Source organism: Penicillium argentinense (genome assembly GCF_028826775.1).
Source record: "Penicillium argentinense strain IBT 30761 chromosome Unknown utg000005l_segment0_segment0, whole genome shotgun sequence".
Lineage (NCBI taxonomy): Eukaryota > Fungi > Ascomycota > Eurotiomycetes > Eurotiales > Aspergillaceae > Penicillium > Penicillium argentinense.
Window position 1 is genome coordinate 808,192 of NW_026622664.1, and position 17,608 is coordinate 825,799.

Genomic DNA, 17,608 nt, shown 5'->3' on the forward strand with positions numbered 1-17,608 from the left:
TTTTATGTCATGGGCTACTTTTCCTATTCCAGTAGATTACTTTACTCGTTACAGATCCAAACCACGGAAATCTCATAAGGCTATCTAAGCTCAAGGCAGTGCAGAGACTTGACCTCAATAGGCGAAACTTCGCTCGTCTTTACCTTGAGTCGACCTATCTGGTATCGAATTGCAGCACTCCGCTGTCAATTCGGTACAGTTTTCCAGGTAGGCTTCGGAGGAGAGGGAGGATCTACAAAAGCCCCAATCGTTTCTTCCACCGGAGCCTTTCTCCCATTTCCTCCATCTCTCTCGCACTCTTCCCCACGCGCGATCAGAAAGAAAAAGCCCCTGGCAAATAACCTCCTCAGCAGCAGTACGACAAGGTGAGCCTGCGTCACTAAGTCGTCTTGAGTGTAGGACTTGTAGGAGTCACCGAGTCCGTGAGGATCTTGTTTCTGCGTTGCTTTCAAGTTTGTTCAAAAATTTTCAAAAAAAAAATTTCAACTGCGAATTGTCCTATCGAGATCCAAAAAAGGATAGGTGAATTCCGAATCTCGGAAGTTGAAACCCTGCTCTCCACAGACGGCGATAGGACCACTCTTGTCTGCTCCTTGCTGAGGCCCGACGCAGGGCTTCTGATCTGCATATTCTTCCACTGTGCATCTATCTTTCTTGTATCGCAAACATGAACAAAAATTCGCATTTCGTTGATCGCCCCCACGGGCCTCGGAGTCAACGGAAAAACGGTCCTGCATTCAACCCAAATCGTCAAACACGCGGACCAGGACCGTCGAACAATCCACGTCGAAATGGACACGTGCGATCTCAGCACCAGGACTGCAGCCAGCACAATCACCAAGTCACGCAATTTTCCAGCGTGCAAGACGGCTACTCGACTTACTCTGGAAATGAGGCTCGCCCTCATGAGCCGCCTATACCCCATCAGCAATACTCGGGGCAAGAAAATGGCGACCAGAACAGACGATTTAACCCAAACTGGCAGCGAAGCTCTCGTCAACGAGGCCAAAATTACCAGTCTCGCAACTCCACTCGTCCAGGTCCGGGGCGTGTGCACAACCACTTCCGCCAGAACAACAAGGGTCGTCTGAGCCAACAACAACTTGAGTACGCCATCCAACAGCACAGTGGTTACCAAGCCTGTACCGACCAGCAAGTGCATATCCAACCACAATATCCGGTCCAGTCTCAGCCAAACTGGTACCAGGAAATGGACGTCGAGATGTCAGACGCGCCACCTCTTGACGAAGAGATCTGCATCTCCTATCCGGTCAGTCACTACCATTCGACGATCATTGCAACAAACGAGAACTTGAAGCTGAACATGACATACAGACGCCCGATCCATTTGTCAACAATACCTCGGAGACATGCCAAATCAACGTGGGTAACCCCGTACAACCCCCTGTTTGATTCAAGTTCACCAAACCAACACCGTGACAGATGAACTCCGTGATCCCCGAGATCGTCTTTGAAATCCAAAGGCTCAAGGAACAAAACGAAGAAATGAGCGCGACCATCAAATTTGCGCTGTGGCACATTTGACGTCCCGTGATCGAGCCAAGCAGCATTTTCGACGCCAAAACTCGAAGGGACGACCGCTTCATGTGTTCCGCGAGGCATCGCGCCGCGCACGCCTGTCATTTTGGGAGACAAGGGGGCAAATTGAAACATGCGGGGAATTTTATTCTGTGCATATAATGCACAGCATCTGAACTGAGCAGGGCTTTTACCTCGTGAGACTAAGCCACGAGAAGGTTTCACCTGCTCCCGTGGCATTCGTCCTAATCTCAAGTCCACGACCCCAATGTGGGACCAGCCACTTATAACCACCCTGGAAGTTTCCTGTTGTCTTTCATTTATGTTTCTTTCAAGTGGTCATTTTTTCATCAGCGGTTCATTTGGGCGATGACATGCATGATGTGAATTGGAAATCTGCAAATTTGGGAAAACAAAAAGAAAAGAAAAGAAAAAAGAACAAAAAGAAGATAAGGTGAAGAAGAAAAGAGGAAGGAGGGGGAAAAAAGGCCAAGAAAAAAAGATGTTTGCAGCCAGTCGGAGAATGGTACCGAGGAGAGTCATGACTTTGAGGTACCTTTCGAAGAGTCCTGGTAAACTCTCGTGGATGAATATAATTTCTTTTCTTTTCCAGGACCACAGTAGAAGGCATCTTGGGGTGTTATGGCTCCGGGGCTTTTTCGGAACTGTTCCTGCTTGATATTCTGATGGTCGATATTATATCTATACTGGTCAATATATTTATTGTTTGAGGACTGTCTGTTTGATATCTCTGGTCTCTGATTTATCTGAGAGTTGTTGTGCATCGCTTAAATTGAAAACATATCATTTGTTTCCATTTTTGCGCCCATAAGCCGTAGGTTGTTTAGGCTCCACCCCCATGTACATTGCGTTCTGCAGAAGTGAATTGATCTTGGTTGATGTAAGTTGTTGAGAAAGTTGACCTCGTCCGTGAGAACGCTGTTCAGCCACACATGCGTGTTGTGTACTTGGAGATCTGAGCTACGGGCGGCGACTACAAATAGGGGCGATATGCACGAATGACGAAGCTTGACCGAAGCTTAGCGCTCCAGGGCTGAGTGGAGCCCGCTCACTTCCTGCGGTTGAGTCGGATGTTTCACCCCGACTCACTCGCATTGTGCATAAATTTGAATGCACGACAGGCACCAGGCCATTCGTCACGGTGGTGTCGTCATTCAGGGACCGGAACTCTGGGTCGGTTCGACGTGTAGTGCGCGGTATCGAGTATGTCATCTCTGCGAAACAGCTTGAGGCTGTACTTGCTTGAGGAGATTATTCCTCGACGTCACGTTGGGGCCCGGTGTGAATGTGACGATCATAGGTAAACGTGGCAGGCCTCCCGGGGGGTGGGTGGGGGAGGTTTCGAATGTGCCCAGAGTATCGCATCCCATGCGGCCAGGGTTGGACTGTCCAGGGTGGACGCCACTCGCGTTGTTAGACCTCCACATTACGCATGGTCATCATTCGCGACGCTGGGGCCTCCGATTTATCCGAGTGCTTTCCGTGTGGCTTCAAGCCGAGCTGGGAGGTGTGTAGAAGTGCGTGTGTAGAGTTTGCGCACCTACCTTACCCTCAGGTAGAAAGTAGTGCGAGTGGTATGAGCGTGGCTGGTATCAGGCGATCTATATAAAAGTTTCCGTCCCTTTCATCTTCCCTCAGCTGACTGCTCTCCTTTGATCTTTTACAACATAACGTCTGTCTTTCTCTCTCTCTCTCTCTCTCTCTCTCACACACACACACACACACATATTCGCTTTCACTTGCTTCTCTCACGCCAATTTTGCTCACAATGCTCGGCAACGTCTTCAACTGGTTCTCCCCAAAGCGGGTGCCCTCCCCGGAGGCTACCCGGGATGCGACCACCACTACTGTCCAGAACCAACAGCCGTCCAGCCCTGATGCTCCCTCCGCGGAGCGTGTCATGACGGAGCAGCCCGTATGCACATCGCCTGTACTATCCACTATCTTGCTTGGGAGCAATGATTGCTGACCAGATTCCTCCTTCCTCACAGAATTCCCAGGAGAACATGAGGCTTCGCGGTGGTGGTGCGGGCGATGTCTGCTGCGGCGTGTAAGTGGCAGGTCTATTTCTAGGTCTACAGGGCACTCTGCTAGGTCTCATCCTGGTACGGAAATGTTGACATGAAACAGCTGTGCCGGTCTTCTTTGCTTCGAATGCTGCGAGGACTGCTGCTAAGCCTCCGCCCGACCCGAAATTCCTTGACTATCATACCACGATCGACGACCCGAATACATCTTCGTTCCTACAACCATTGGTACCTTCAAGTTCCCAAAGCCGACTCTCCTAGTGGTCAATCTGGAATAAACTCAGCGGATTGAGGTGTCTGTCCTGTGTGCGGAATTCGGGGTATGCTTTCTTCCTTCGTGCTCTTCTAATTCTTTTCTTCAGTTGCGAGGCGTGCTTTGGATACTATCTCCAGCCAGGCCCGCTGCATCAATACCTTCTTCGCCTAGCAAATACTTTTCCGTTCTCCCAGTCAGATATTCTCGATAGGCCGTAGTACTCGAGGGGGGGGGGAAGAGTATAGCAATATGCACCTACCACAGGATTTATGTGGTCCTTGCAAGTCATGTCCGAAATTCAATTTGTCGGTATCCCTTTCACGTCGCCAGTATCAACAGAGGAGCGGCATATCTTTGCTCTCAGTGATACGCCCTTCACCGTCTTCAACTTTGCTCCGACACAACAAGCACAATCCTCTCAAACGCTTCTTTGATCGTCGAACCCATGCCCAACATTTATCAAGGCCGTTGGCAGCCGTCTTGGTTGCTCAAAACGGAAGTAAGCCAGTAAATAGAATGATTTTTCTCTCCTTGATAATTGTGCCTGATAGCCTTTGATTAATTCTCCCTCGCAGAAGATCATCCAGAAAGCCCTCATGTGTCACCTGTCTTGTACAGGTTCCTTCCAGCCGGAACCTGACCATCAAGTATACCTGATGTCCATGTAATTTGGATAGTCTCGACAGATGTGTCAGGGCTGTCTCGAAATAATACCTTGCTCTCTGTATCTTGAGTTTTTCTATGAATTTCAGAAGATGACTGTGCCGACACCCCTTTTGGCTCAGGCTACACCCCTTCTGCCTTTTCGGGCATCTAATGTATGTGTAGAGTAGGTGCCTAGGCAGTTAAATGTGCAGTTGATTACCTTAGGTATATGACCGTGTAGATAATCATATAGGCGATCGAAGAGGAATCCATGGCTAACCAAGATCGTAAGTGAGCACCCAAGGGGGCATAATTACATGAATCTACTTTTAGAAAGACATGACTCTTATGAGTATGACTCTCATTCCGAGATGATCGAAGAAATTAAAAATTTCCGAAAAAGATTTCAAAACACCACCCAAAAAAAATAAAATAAAATAAAAAACAGAAAATAAAAAAAAGCATGAAATTCCAGTACGCCTTCTTGTCCCAGGCAACGTCGGTCCCGATCACCAAAATACCACGTGCGTTTTCTGCTCTCCGTCGCAGTCTTGGGGGTCAGGCCTGCTTTAGGTTTGTCTGTTTTGGTTAATCAGATCATCCAGATCGATGTCAGTGTCGCTATCTGAGTGATTCTTACCTCGCTCGGGAGTGTCGGCAGGAGCGGAACCGGTGGAAGGACTAGAAGCAGCGATGGTTACCTCTTGGATCTTGAGGTCATTCAAGAGTTTGGCTATGTGAGCTTCATGCTCTTGCATGCGCCTCTCATACATGCGTCGCATCTGCTCCATGACTTCGGCCACGATACCCGATCCGCATTCGTTGGTACGCATGTGCGTCATGTGCTGAGAGCCGAATTCGAACAGCTTCCCACAGCCAGGGCACTTCGGCTTTCCGTATCGGACGGGGGGATGACTCTATGACCGGGGTCAGCATATCAGAACACAGAGTAACAACTGAAGGGAATTGGGGACTTTAGACTTACCGATCGGACATGGTTTCGGAGGGCAGATTGGCGGATGCAGTACTCTCCGCAAAGTGGGCATCGCCAGTGCTCAATCTTGGCGTCCTTCATCTCGTGGGCGAGGAGGTCATGGTCGTTCTCGAAGAGCTCCTCGCAGCCAGGGCAGTAACTGTGCCGGTCCGCAAGAACTGCATGTCTGAGCATGTCCATCCTGGTGTGGAACAGCAGGCCGCAATTCCGGAGACACCGGACAGAGGGAGGGCCTACTGGGTTAGGACCCTCAACCGTGTCGTTGTCATTCTCCTCCAACAGGCCCCGGGCTCGCAGGCTTTCTCTGGCCGCGGCCGCCTTTGCTCTGTCATGGAGGGGAAAATGAGAGCCAACCTCGTCCCTGGCCGGCGCCTCTCCATTGCCAGAGGCCTCTCCTGCGTTGGAGGCCTCATCTCGGTCAGGAGCCTTTCCCGGAGCGCCGGTATCCATGGTGAGCGTCAGTAACGGAATTATATTGGATGAAACTTTTTCGAGGGAGAGATTAGTTGAGATGGTGACTCGATGGAGGGGGAAGAGGAGTCGATGGGTGGGAGAGGGTGGAGTAAATCGCAATGGGTTCCAGTATTTATGGTTGCTGGGTGGTTGAGGGTGCGTGGCTTGCTCACTTCTCTCACTTTCCCGTTGCGGGCAGGGCGTCATGGAAGGTTGGTGACAGGGAAACGGCCTCACTCGGTCAAGTCCGCATCAAGCCTGTGTGCATGTTCCGTCTGTCGGTATCGGGGAACGAGAACTGCCTGGGCTACAATTGAGCCAGAAACTATTTGATCAAAAGTGATTTCAATTGCAGTAATACAATACCCTATGGGTTATGCTACGCTGGCAATCATCACCCTCCCATTCCCCCGTTTTAGAACCTGGAGAAGGGCAACCTTGGCAGTCCTGTCAGTCTCAATCTCTTCCGTTCTCCGAACATTCATACGCACCATTTGCCTCGCAGAGTGATCACAGCCCAGTTATTCCCCTCCTCGTCGGTCTCCTTCTCCACCTTTGTTGAAAACGAAATGGCGCTCATGATGCCGTCCCCGAACTTCTCGTTCAGCACCGCCTTATACGCATACCCATAGTTCTGCACGATCTCATACAAGCGATAAATCAACGGTTCCTTGGGAGGCATCTCCACCGACCGGCCCCGGTCAGGGAATCCGCTCAGCTGTTCCTCCAGCGGGTGCTGGGGGATTTGGAGCAACGAGGCGAGTCGGTGGATGTCTTCCGGCGAGGCCTTGGCCTGGCCGTAGAAGATGGCCGCCACGGCGACTTCATTGCGACCAAGATACTCGGCAATCCTTTCAAAGCTGAGCTTCTTGGCTTCCTTTGCCCGGAAGAGGGTCGCCGATGCGGTTGGCAGGTAGGGGTGTTGCGCGGTCTGTTGCGGTCAGTGGGGGTGAAAGAAAACCAATTGGCGAATGACTTCTTACATCAAGAGTGGCGAGCGACATGGTGTCTGGAATGGGTAATTGAAAAGATTTTCTCTGGAGAGAATAAAGAAAAAGAAAATTGAGAGACTCAGGGGGTTGAATGAGTTGGCAGCAACCTGTTGCATATCCAGCGGGGCTCTCTTAGATAAGTGCGGGGACGCAGCTGTTGCGCACCAGCTGGTTTTACAGCGACGATGCACTGCGTTTGCCTTTACCAGACAGGCTTCAGAGATTGTTGGATCTGGCCAATAATTGATTCGGTTTCTCCACGAAAGGCTTTCGAGTGTTTCTGCGTAGGTGTCTAGTTACTGTAGCCCCAACTATACACGGGGGTTAGCACGGGATCGGCACTCCCTGCTAAACAATCCGAATGACTTTGTAAGGCCGCGATCGTATGAGAGATTTGCCTTATTTTTGCAATCATATTGTGATCTTAGAGGTTCAAATTATTTATGACACTTAGTTGCCTTCTCTTTCCGTTTACAGGAGATTTTTCCAAGCTGTCTGAGGAGGTATTGGCTATATCTTGCGGAGACATGGTGGGGATCATCCCCGAGGGCGATTCCTCGGAAACCACCACGCTACCCGCCTTCATCAGAACGGCTTGGCCAGCCCTGCTTCTGCATACAGATCCCTGGATGCCGAACTTGACGTAGGCCAGACAAGGGTAAAATGGTAGAGGGAGAAATGGTCCCATGGCCGAAACGTGGCCGGTGTGATCGGCGCTGACGTGGAGCCACGGACGATCGCACGTTGCGAAGCGGATGTACATACAGCAGTACCTAAGGGTACTAAGTACAATGTATGCACCATGCTGGGACAGGCACCGCCACACTTGCCCGAAGCGGCTGCTGAGTGCGACGCGACAGCAGCTTGAACAACGTACCCGCAGTACATAAATAGCAGTAGTATCGGCTGAAGGGAATTTGGAAGCCTGGGGCCATGGGGGCTCAGCCACCACGGCTCCATCGTGGCTGGGCGGGGCATCGACAGCTGTTAAAAACAATCCCCTCCGCCTGATCCTCTCCCCACATTTCCCCTGCATCGCGATGTCGCGTCAAGAGGATGATCTGGCTTACGGCCGCTATTACGAGTCCTCGCGTGGCTCTACGGGTGACAGCGCCCGTGGACTCATGGGCGATACCTTCAAGAAGCTGAAGGACACCTACAAGACACACCAGGGCTCGTCGCAGCACTCCGGCCAAGGTTACAGCCAGTCCGGCTACCAGGGAGTATGTCGGGCCCATTGCCCCCCAGGTCGCAGAAAGCTTGCTAACACGAAGACAGCAAAATCCGCAAGACCACAGCCAGCCCCCGTATGGCTATAGCCACGGTCACGATGCCAACACCCCGCAGTACCAGCAGACCCAGTACCAGGGTCAGCACCAGGGACGACCCCCGAAGGAAGATAAGATTGGCGGGTTCCTAGGAAAGATCCAAGGCGCAGTGACGGATTTGGGTTCCGAGATGGCCCAGAAGCTGGGAACCACCATCGATCCCCAAGCGTATGCCCAGTACGGCGCCAGTAACCCGACCACCGAGCATCGGTTCGGAAGCTTTGCACCGCCGCGCGAGAAGAACGATGTGAAGTGGTATGTCGATGGATGTAGCTATTTCTGGGCGGTCTCCAGGGCCCTCGAGACGGCGCGGGAATCGATTTGGATTCTTGATTGTAAGTTGCGACCCCCTAAGCCTCGAGAGACGCACGAGTATGGCTTTAATGACATATTTACCAGGGTGGCTCTCGCCCGAGCTTTACTTGCGACGACCCCCGGCCAAGAATGAGCAGTACCGGTTGGACCGCATGCTGCAGGCAGCGGCCCAGCGCGGCGTACGCGTCAACATTATTGTCTACAAGGAAGTCACCCAGGCCTTGACCCTCTCGTCCTCCCACACGAAACATGCCTTGGAAGACTTACATCCAAATATCGCGGTCTTTCGCCACCCCGATCATCTGCCGGATCGCCAGGAGTTGGCACAGTCAATCACTAGCTCTTTCCAGAACATGTCGCTGGACTCGGCAAGTCTCAGTAAGATGTCCAAGGATGCGTTGAAGGGCCTGTATGGTATGAATGACGACGTCATTCTGTATTGGGCCCATCACGAGAAGCTGTGCCTGATCGATGGCCAAACTGCGTTCATGGGTGGCCTCGACCTGTGCTTCGGACGGTGGGATACCCACCAGCATGCCATTTCCGACCTGCATCCCTCAGATCTTAACGAAACGGTGTTCCCTGGTCAAGACTACAATAACTCGCGTGTGCTTGATTTCCATGATGTCGTTCACTGGGAGAACAACCAGCTCGAACGCAAGGCCATGTCCAGAATGGGCTGGTCCGATATCTCCCTGAGTCTACACGGTGCCGTCGTTGAGGATCTGCGTCGTCACTTTGTAGAAAGATGGAACTTCATCTATGACTCGAAGTATAAGGTCCGTCAGCAGTCGCGCTATGCAAGACTCGCTCTGTACGGCCGGCCTACCTCCACTGGTCAACAGTATGGCGGTGTCACACCCCAACAGCAGCAGCAGCAGCAGCAGAGCCCCTATCCTTCTGGAACTGCAAGCCCTCATGTTCAGCGGCCATCTTGGCAAGCTGGAAGTGCTTCGGCCTACCCGCCTCCTCCGGGACAGACGACCTCTAGCTCGCAGTCCCAGCAGCAGCAGAATCCCCCGTCATCTTCCTACCCACCACCCCAGGGTCAACAGCAGCACAACACTTTCTCTTACCAGTCTGGAAGTACTCTGACTTACCCGCCCCCGCCTGGTCAGTCAACGAGCCCTCGGCCGCAGCAGCAGCAGTACAACGCCACCCCGTCTTGGCAGTCTGGATCTGGAAGCACTTCAAGCTATCCACCTCCGCCTAGCCAGACATCTGCTAGCCCTCAGCCGTATCAGCAGCAGCAGCAGCAGCAGTCGACGGCATCGTCCTATCAGCCGTACCAGGCTGGCGGAGCTTCGCCCTCATCGCATTTGACAGAGCTACCAGCCAATACCTCGCCATCCAAGCCAAGTTATTCCAGTCACTCCCCTAACCCGGGATCGACGCAGTACACTTACACTGGAGACTCGTTCCCGCCACCTCCCCCAGGTCCCCCGCCCAGTCAGTCGCCTGCCAGTCATTCATACCAGCCGCAGCAGTCGCAGAACCAGGCGCCATACTATCCTCCACCTCCAAACCAGCAATCTGATAGCTCTGCCCATCACCAAGATCAACAAGGGGCGCCATATTATGCGCCTCCGCTGGGACAAGAGACTTCTCATTCCAGCACTCGCGGAATTGGTGATTATTACCATGATGGAGACCAAGAGCGTGGATTTGCCCCGCGTCGACTTCGTGAAGATGTTACCAAGTATGGAAATGCATTGAAGGGTCAGTTGGCTGGTCAAATCCACACCTACCAGGACCGTCTGAGCACTTATGGGCGTCCGACCTCGAGCCGTGGCAACATGTCTTGCCAGATTGTGCGAAGCTGCTCCAAGTGGAGCAATGGCAGCCCCCTGGAACATTCCATTCAAGATGCATATGCTGCTATTATCAGAAATAGCGAGCACTTTGTCTACATCGAAAACCAATTCTTCATCACGGCTACTGGTGACCATCAGCACCCTGTGAAGAACAAGATTGGTGCTGCCATCGTGGAGCGTATTTTGCGTGCTGCCCGCGCTGGTCAGAAGTACAAGATCATCGTCGTGATTCCTTCTGTTCCCTGCTTCGCTGGAGACCTCCGAGACGATGAGACTCTTGGAACCCGGGCCATCATGGAGTTCCAGTACAACTCCATCAACCGCGGTGGCAACAGTATCATGGAGCTTATCGCCAAGGAGGGCTTCAACCCCATGGAGTACATCCGATTCTACAACCTGCGCAACTACGACCGTATCAACAATGCTGGAGTCATGGCTGCCGTCGAACAGCAAAGCGGCGTCAACTACGGCAATGCGCAGAGACAGTATGATGTCAACACCGCTGGTCCTGGTGGCTATGCCCCGGGTATGTCTGCTCAGGGCGCTCCCGCCCAGGGTGTGACTCGCAGTGCATTTGACACCGCCGCTCCTTTCCAGCAATACCAGCAGGCTGCGCACCAGGTGCAAGGTAGCAAGGCCACAGGATCCGGTCGTTGGGATAGTGTCAGCTCGTGCTATATGCTAAACGGGGAGGATATTCGCAACGTGCCGTGGGATGGCCATCCTGATGCTGAAATTGATGCGTTCGTGAGCGAGGAACTTTACGTGCACTCCAAGGTTTGTCTCCCAAAATTTGACTCGAATTTTTCTTTTTTTTCTTTTTTTTTTTCGATGCTAACAACTTGTAGGTGATGATTGCCGACGATCGTATCGTGATATGTGGATCTGCGAACCTGAATGACCGCTCGCAGCTGGGTGATCATGACTCCGAGATTGCCGTGATTATCGAGGACTTCACCCCGGTGCAGTCCAGCATGAACGGCAAACCTTGGACCGCCAGCCGCTTCGCTTCTTCTCTTCGTCGAGAACTGTTCCGTAAGCACTTGGGTCTCTTGCCCCCACAAGACTACCAGCGACCAGAAGCAAACTTTGAACCCGTCGGTGTTCCCAACAACTTCGACTTCGATTGCCCTGAGAGCCGGATTGTCGCAGACCCTCTTGCAGACACCCTGCAAAGCATGTGGAACACCCGGGCACGAACGAACACCGATGTCTTCCGCAAGGTCTTCCACGCAGTGCCCGACGACACTGTGCGCAACTGGGCCACTTACAAGGAATTCTATGAGTACTACTTCCGTAATGCGGACAGAGAAGCCGACGGACAGGGCTATGTGCGCCCCGCCAGATTCCAATGGGGTCATGTGGTGCGCGATGATTTCGCGCCGGGTGCCGAGGGAGTCAAGCAGGTCAAAGAACTGCTCAGCCAGGTCAAGGGCACTTTGGTTGAGATGCCTCTGATGTTCCTGATTGAAGAGGATGTGGCTAAGGAAGGACTGACTCTGAACGAGGTGACCGAGCCCATCTACACCTGAGAGAACGAATATGTGATGTCGTGACGACTTTGCATTTTGCAACATCGATATATTTTTTCGTGACTTAAATTGAGCCTCAGCGAATTGCAATTTACCGTGATTCCCCTCTCGTAACTCTCCGTCCTAACACGTTCAAAATTCTGGGAAATTCAGAGTGAATGAACAGGTGCACCGCCAAGCCGAGTGTTGATATTGTTTTCGGAAGTTCAATATTAAGGCGATTCTCGTCGCGTGGCAGCCTCGCCCCACTGTGGCGGCAACCTTCAACCAACCAGGCACCCGCCCCCTGCTTGTAAGTTAATATTGTTCTCTTTCCGCAGACGTACCCGTCCCAAATTCGGGCCCGACGACAGCGGTCACCGACCCCGTGGCGCACCCACATGAAAACTCCAACCTCGCTTCCGCTGTCAGACAGGTCTAATCCTATCATTGCTAACATGAAACAGTCACTTCCTCGAGCTTCATCCAATTTTCTTAGCTGATGCGTGTCCACGAAGGCCTTGACGGACCGCCACGTGCTTTCAACATGAGAGAACAATATTAAGCAAACGCCACTAGAAGCAGGGACAATATCAAGTCAATCGATTCAAACCCGGATGTCTCCAAGATATGGACATTGAGAGCAATTCACCGCGACGTCTTGCGTCCACCAAATGGTATATATAGGTCCAAGTCCCCAGCCCAAAACTCTTCTTCTTCTTCTTCTTCTTCTTCTTCATCATCCTCATCAATTCCAACCATCCAAACCATATTACAAACCAACTTTCGCTTTTACGAAGCTCCATCTCATCTACCAACATGTTTCCCTCCCACATCCAGACTCCCGCCGTCATTGTCAATGGCATGCAACAGCTCCATTCTACCTACAGTGCAGCTGATGTGGGCCTAACATCAGTCGCCCGATTAGCCTCCCCGGCGGTGGCTGTGTTGTTATGTAGATACTCTACATGGAGCACACCGAATCAACCAAGTTCACAGCACACCGCATTGACAGACCTGCTCCGATGGTTCGTCTGCGGTCGACGATGAAGTCTTGACCTTCGATAATTGATGCCGCAACCACCTGAGAACCACTATCGACACCTTCAAAATCATCTCTCGAAAACATGGGCAGCGTCGTCTTATCTTCAGGTTGGTTCAAGCCATTCCTCACCGACAAGCAACGCGGTCCTCACTTCTTTCGCCTGTCGCTGTGGTTTACACAGAATTCCGATTCTACGTCTATCACTCTCGCCCGTGGGCCGGTCTTGTGGATTCGTCTTCTTGTCTTTCTTTGGACGTGCTGGGGTGATCGGGGGTGATCCCATCTAATTACGAATGGAGGTGCTTCTTCTATATATCCTTATTATTGCAGTTCGGGAGATGGCTTAAAAATGATCTTCCAGTTGATGGTGGTCAACTTCTGTGGAAGCGGTGCTGATTTCCCTGGCTTGGTTGTCTGGGTAGTGGACTTGTGCGCGATTCGGTACGTTCTTTTCATTATTACATCGCTGGTTATGGCAGTTATAGGGAATGCAATCATGCCTCCGAACTCTTCTTTCTTTCGTAGTGTATTGGAGTTGACTGACTCAGAGAATGACTATTAAATCAGATCCCTTCATGTTTTGGTACAGCGATGAGCGAATTGTAAAATTGAATTTTTATATCTATACGTAGGAAAATATGTCAAAACAACGTGAATATGTTCAAAATTCCTTGGTCAAATTTACAAGGAAATTTACAAAGGCCAGTACTTTCAGTGGATCGTACCCCTTGAGACTAGACTAGACCCAGCTGTGTGTTTCCTTCCGAATCTCTGCCAGTCGCGCTTCATCCGCCTCGGAGTAGGCCTTCAAGTCTGCTTCGTCGGTGCCAAAGGCATCGGCAATGACATCCTCAATTTGATCCAGGATAAGCCCGATCAGCCCCACAGACCGATCATTTCCAACTTGGCACATTTCCTCGCCGACAGCAGCCTCAATGAGACCGTCGCCTCCTTTAGAAGTAAGATCGGTCTCGAAAGAGCGGAAGGCATCTCGAAGAGGAGTGCGGACTTGGCTATGGAAGAATTTGGCGGTCTTTTCCAGATGCAGATGGTCGCGGAGAAAAGGAGAGGAGAGGAGCAGGTAATAGAGGTTCAGTGCGGAGTGCAAAGCCGGTCCATCGGTCTGAGTGAGACGGGTCCAGCTCTGAGCCAGATCTGTTGATGAAGCGGCGGTCTTGACGGTGCGGAAGAGCAGAGGGAACAGCACCCAGAAGTAAAGCGGATCCCGGAAAATGGTGTCTGTAGACTCGGGTGGGGCGTCGAGAAGCTCTTCCCGGAGCCAGGTAATGGCGCTGTCTCGGGCGGAGTTCAGACGATCATCTTCCAGGACCGTCCGGATGAGCTTGAACCTAATAAGCTGCGATGGGTTGCCTCGCACTATGGTATTCGGGATCTGCCGCACGATACCGTGACTTTGGCGTGCTGTACAAGCAGTCAATGTAACCACGAAATCTTTGAAATCAGTGTCGCTGGGCGGCGAAGGGATATCTTGTTGAGTGGAGTGGACGGTTAGTGCCAACAAGGAATCCAGCAGGGCTTGAGGCTGTCCAAAAGCGACTTCGTCGAGGTTGTCTTGACCACCAACAAAATGAGAAAATATCCTAGCCAGGTCGGGATAGACGGGGAGTGGCGGCATGGAATGTCCAGATGGGAAGAGCGTGGCACCGGCGGCTCGAGCTGCCAGCAGCAAAAGCGCGCCATGACGCTCCAGTGGGATCCCATCAGGCGTAACGGGAGGCTCGTCAAAGTCAAGCGGAGGGGGCTGATCCGCCGCCGATTGTGTGATAATAGACAAAAGGTCCTTGCTGTCGATGCCAACATCACGGGAAAGAGCCACAAGCTTGCCCATGATCATGTCCCGCTCCTTAAGTTCTTTACTAGTTTTGTATGCCTCCAGCTGCGACTGCCCGGGCAAGCGCAAGTTTGGATTCAAGCTCTCTTGCATGCGAACGGTCCATGACAGGCCTGGATCCGCTGGACTGGAGAAGCTCAATAGGTATGACTTGAGCATCTCGACCAAGCCAAATTGAATGAGTTTCAGTACGAGCAGGGTCTCGTTATCAGCCGTTGGAGAGGGCGACTGGGCTTCCGCCTCGGGATCGGGGGCGGATGCGGCATCGACTCGTAGCACACTCGACTGGCTTTGGGTCCGCGGGGGTGGCGCTGGTCGTTTGCTGGGGGATATGTCCCGAAGGAACTCGAGCAGAGCCAAGGTGGACTCGTCACAGGGCATCGCCTCATAGGCCTCCAAGGCGGCCTGGAGAGAGGTGCCCACGAATCGACTAGGAGCTTTGGTCTTGATCCGGTTATGGAGTATGGACAGCATGCCCAGGAGACAGTTGAATTGGATCACATGCAAGGGAAGAGACTTGCCCGCACCACTTTCCTCCTCAGCGAGCTCATCGTCGTCATCCTCGGGTTGAAGGTGTTCGAGAGCTTCGGATACTCGCAGAATTACTTCGCGCGGGTTGCCGAGTCGGGCTACATCTTGGAGGCACTCGGTGGATGCGGGGAGCATAGGAAGGAGGAGTTTGACTAGGTCCCAGCCAATGTTGGTGGTGAGGCGTTCATCTTGCAACAACTGGTGCAGCAGCGGCAGGCGTTTGGGCGTCAACTGGTATTCGAGAAGGGTGAGGTAGGTCAGGTAGTCAGTGGCCGGCGGCAGGGCCTGGACCAGTGGATCATTGGCATTGGCATCCATGATGGTGTCGTGGACGGAGTTGCGAGATGTCGCCAGCGTAGCGCGAATAGCGGGGAAGAGGCGGCGCGGCCGGTGACATCACTGCAGCCACTTTGTGGCTGGGACGAAAGTATACAATTCATCCCAGCACCAAATCAGATCGAAAGATCTTGAGGGGAGGTTGATGAGGATGCTCCAGCAGATGTCAATCGGGACCATCTCGGGGTCCTCGCCGTCTCCGCCGATATATGGGGCGTGGCGACCTCATCCACTACTACTGCACTACTACATAGTACATGCGCTCGCCAGCTGGCCCGCTTGGGCCACGGTTTGTGCCTGGCGGCTCCCGCGATCGGCACTACCCATGGCTATCCTCAGCCCTGCCCTGCTTGGATCAGACAACACGACCTCGACTGGAATCGGGCACTTCCCAAAAATCGGGCTCATTTTTGCGCCGCAAACCCCACCATAAACCGGTTTTCTGCACTTGCAGCTGCCATGTCAGCCCTGCTGTTTCCGACTGGGGCAGATTCCCATTAATAATGCAAATTTAGGGTGTGCCTTGTCCAGGGCTGAATAGGTCCGACAGTCATAAAATCCTTGCCGACAACTCCGATCAATTTCCTCTTTCCTGTTTGGGGCCCGGCTTTCCCCCTTTTTCCTTGTCTCTTGTTCCTCTCCCCTACGCTTCCTTCCCTTCTCTTATATCCCCGCGTTGACGTGGTCGTGTTTGCCGGGCCCTACCGTTTCCTTTGACTTCACCATTGTTGTGTTCTTCACGTTCATCGATCCTCGAGTATAGCGGCCTGTGCACATCCGCCTACATCCGCTACTTCCGGCAGGTCCAGCGCAGGGGGAATTTCGTTCAGGCGACTCGCTTCGCATTATTGCATCAATTCTTCCGGTTCCTCCTGGCTGAGAGAGCCTTTGTATATCACAAGAGAGGGCACAACTTCAACCCCAGATCGCGGTCTCACTCCACTCTGTGCCTGAAGATCGGCGACAGATCGTCGCCATTGTTTGCCATTGTTCACCATGGCCACCATGACCACCGAAATGCACCCCTTCTACACGTCCAGTACCTCGCATATGTCGCATGCGCCTGCGGCCGTGGATAAGCTGCTGACCAAGTACTCCTCATCCATGACCAACACGTCGAATTCGCTGCTCAACCGCCGTCAGAATCCCTTTCAGCGTGTGATCGACCGCGTCCGACTCGAGTACTACCGCTACGAAGTCACCTTCGGCCTCTACGTCATGACCCCCAGCGAAAAGTGTGTCGCGAATACTTTCGTCTTTGTCGTCATCAGCCTCCTGCTGTGGGCGCTGCTGCTATACTTCCCGCCGCTACTCTATAACAAACTCGCCCGCGTCATTTGGCTGCTGACCGGCCACAGTGGTGAGGGGGTCACCGCGGCACTGGGAGTCCTGGACATGAACGGTAATGCATTCTCGCCTACCTCGATCGCCGAGGCTCCTTTGGCCTCGTGATGAGCCTCGGAGCTCTATCCCCCTGCATGAATAATACCCGGAATCATCCTAGTCTCGCCCCGGGGCAGGAGTTGTTTGAGAAGGTATATACCTTTCGCATATCTTTTTCGAGCGACTCTACAGCACACGGACAATCGCATTATACTTTTGGTTGTTTGGGTGTCTTTTGTTTAAAGCTTCTTGTCGCGCTCCAGCAGCATTGCACACTTCTTGTTTATTTTCTTGGCGTTTTGGAGGAGCACTCGGAGGACATACCACATTCGTTTCCACGATACGATCTCCCAACCTGATGACGCCGCCAATGGGTTCCGGCGGTCAACGACATGAACACGAGCACCACGAATCGGCCCAGCCTGCATGCGACGCATGTACCAGGGCCACCGGGGCTACCTGGAGGTGACTTTGTTTTTCGATGGGGAGCATGGCGTGGCTCTTATTGCTACCCATCCTAATACTTAATGTCAACTGTCTACCCTATACTTTTTTTGATAGTAGTG

General features: G+C 52.5%; 8 protein-coding genes across 8 annotated transcripts; 4 read left to right on the plus strand and 4 right to left on the minus strand.

Annotated features, from left to right (window-relative positions):
• Positions 1–667: 667 nt before the first annotated feature.
• On the plus strand, positions 668–1,447 carry N7532_005102 (uncharacterized protein; the record flags this gene model as incomplete). The annotated part of the gene is made up of 1 exon (XM_056617596.1): positions 668–1,447. One exon carries the CDS (start codon positions 668–670, stop codon positions 1,445–1,447), a length of 780 nt encoding a protein of 259 aa, XP_056473755.1.
• Positions 1,448–3,328: 1,881 nt separating this feature from the next.
• Positions 3,329–3,736, plus strand: N7532_005103 (uncharacterized protein; the record flags this gene model as incomplete). Its single annotated transcript, XM_056617597.1, has 3 exons — positions 3,329–3,475; positions 3,534–3,610; positions 3,691–3,736. 3 exons carry the CDS (start codon positions 3,329–3,331, stop codon positions 3,734–3,736), a joined length of 270 nt encoding a protein of 89 aa, XP_056473756.1.
• A 1,321-nt stretch (positions 3,737–5,057) lies between these two features.
• N7532_005104 (uncharacterized protein) lies at positions 5,058–5,932 on the minus strand (the record flags this gene model as incomplete). The annotated part of the gene is made up of 2 exons (XM_056617598.1): positions 5,058–5,405; positions 5,474–5,932. The coding sequence occupies 2 exons, from the start codon at positions 5,930–5,932 to the stop codon at positions 5,058–5,060; spliced, it is 807 nt and encodes a 268-aa protein (XP_056473757.1).
• A 484-nt stretch (positions 5,933–6,416) lies between these two features.
• cyn1 (putative cyanate hydratase) lies at positions 6,417–6,939 on the minus strand (the record flags this gene model as incomplete). Its single annotated transcript, XM_056617599.1, has 2 exons — positions 6,417–6,866; positions 6,919–6,939. The coding sequence occupies 2 exons, from the start codon at positions 6,937–6,939 to the stop codon at positions 6,417–6,419; spliced, it is 471 nt and encodes a 156-aa protein (XP_056473758.1).
• A 1,028-nt stretch (positions 6,940–7,967) lies between these two features.
• pld2 (putative phospholipase D (PLD)) lies at positions 7,968–11,916 on the plus strand (the record flags this gene model as incomplete). Its single annotated transcript, XM_056617600.1, has 4 exons — positions 7,968–8,150; positions 8,206–8,590; positions 8,655–11,161; positions 11,233–11,916. The coding sequence occupies 4 exons, from the start codon at positions 7,968–7,970 to the stop codon at positions 11,914–11,916; spliced, it is 3,759 nt and encodes a 1,252-aa protein (XP_056473759.1).
• Positions 11,917–13,679: 1,763 nt separating this feature from the next.
• N7532_005107 (uncharacterized protein) lies at positions 13,680–15,641 on the minus strand (the record flags this gene model as incomplete). Its single annotated transcript, XM_056617601.1, has 1 exon — positions 13,680–15,641. One exon carries the CDS (start codon positions 15,639–15,641, stop codon positions 13,680–13,682), a length of 1,962 nt encoding a protein of 653 aa, XP_056473760.1.
• Positions 15,642–16,655: 1,014 nt separating this feature from the next.
• Positions 16,656–17,111, plus strand: N7532_005108 (serine palmitoyltransferase small subunit family protein; the record flags this gene model as incomplete). The annotated part of the gene is made up of 1 exon (XM_056617602.1): positions 16,656–17,111. One exon carries the CDS (start codon positions 16,656–16,658, stop codon positions 17,109–17,111), a length of 456 nt encoding a protein of 151 aa, XP_056473761.1.
• A 170-nt stretch (positions 17,112–17,281) lies between these two features.
• Positions 17,282–17,479, minus strand: N7532_005109 (uncharacterized protein; the record flags this gene model as incomplete). The annotated part of the gene is made up of 1 exon (XM_056617603.1): positions 17,282–17,479. One exon carries the CDS (start codon positions 17,477–17,479, stop codon positions 17,282–17,284), a length of 198 nt encoding a protein of 65 aa, XP_056473762.1.
• Between the last annotated feature and the right edge of the window lie 129 nt (positions 17,480–17,608).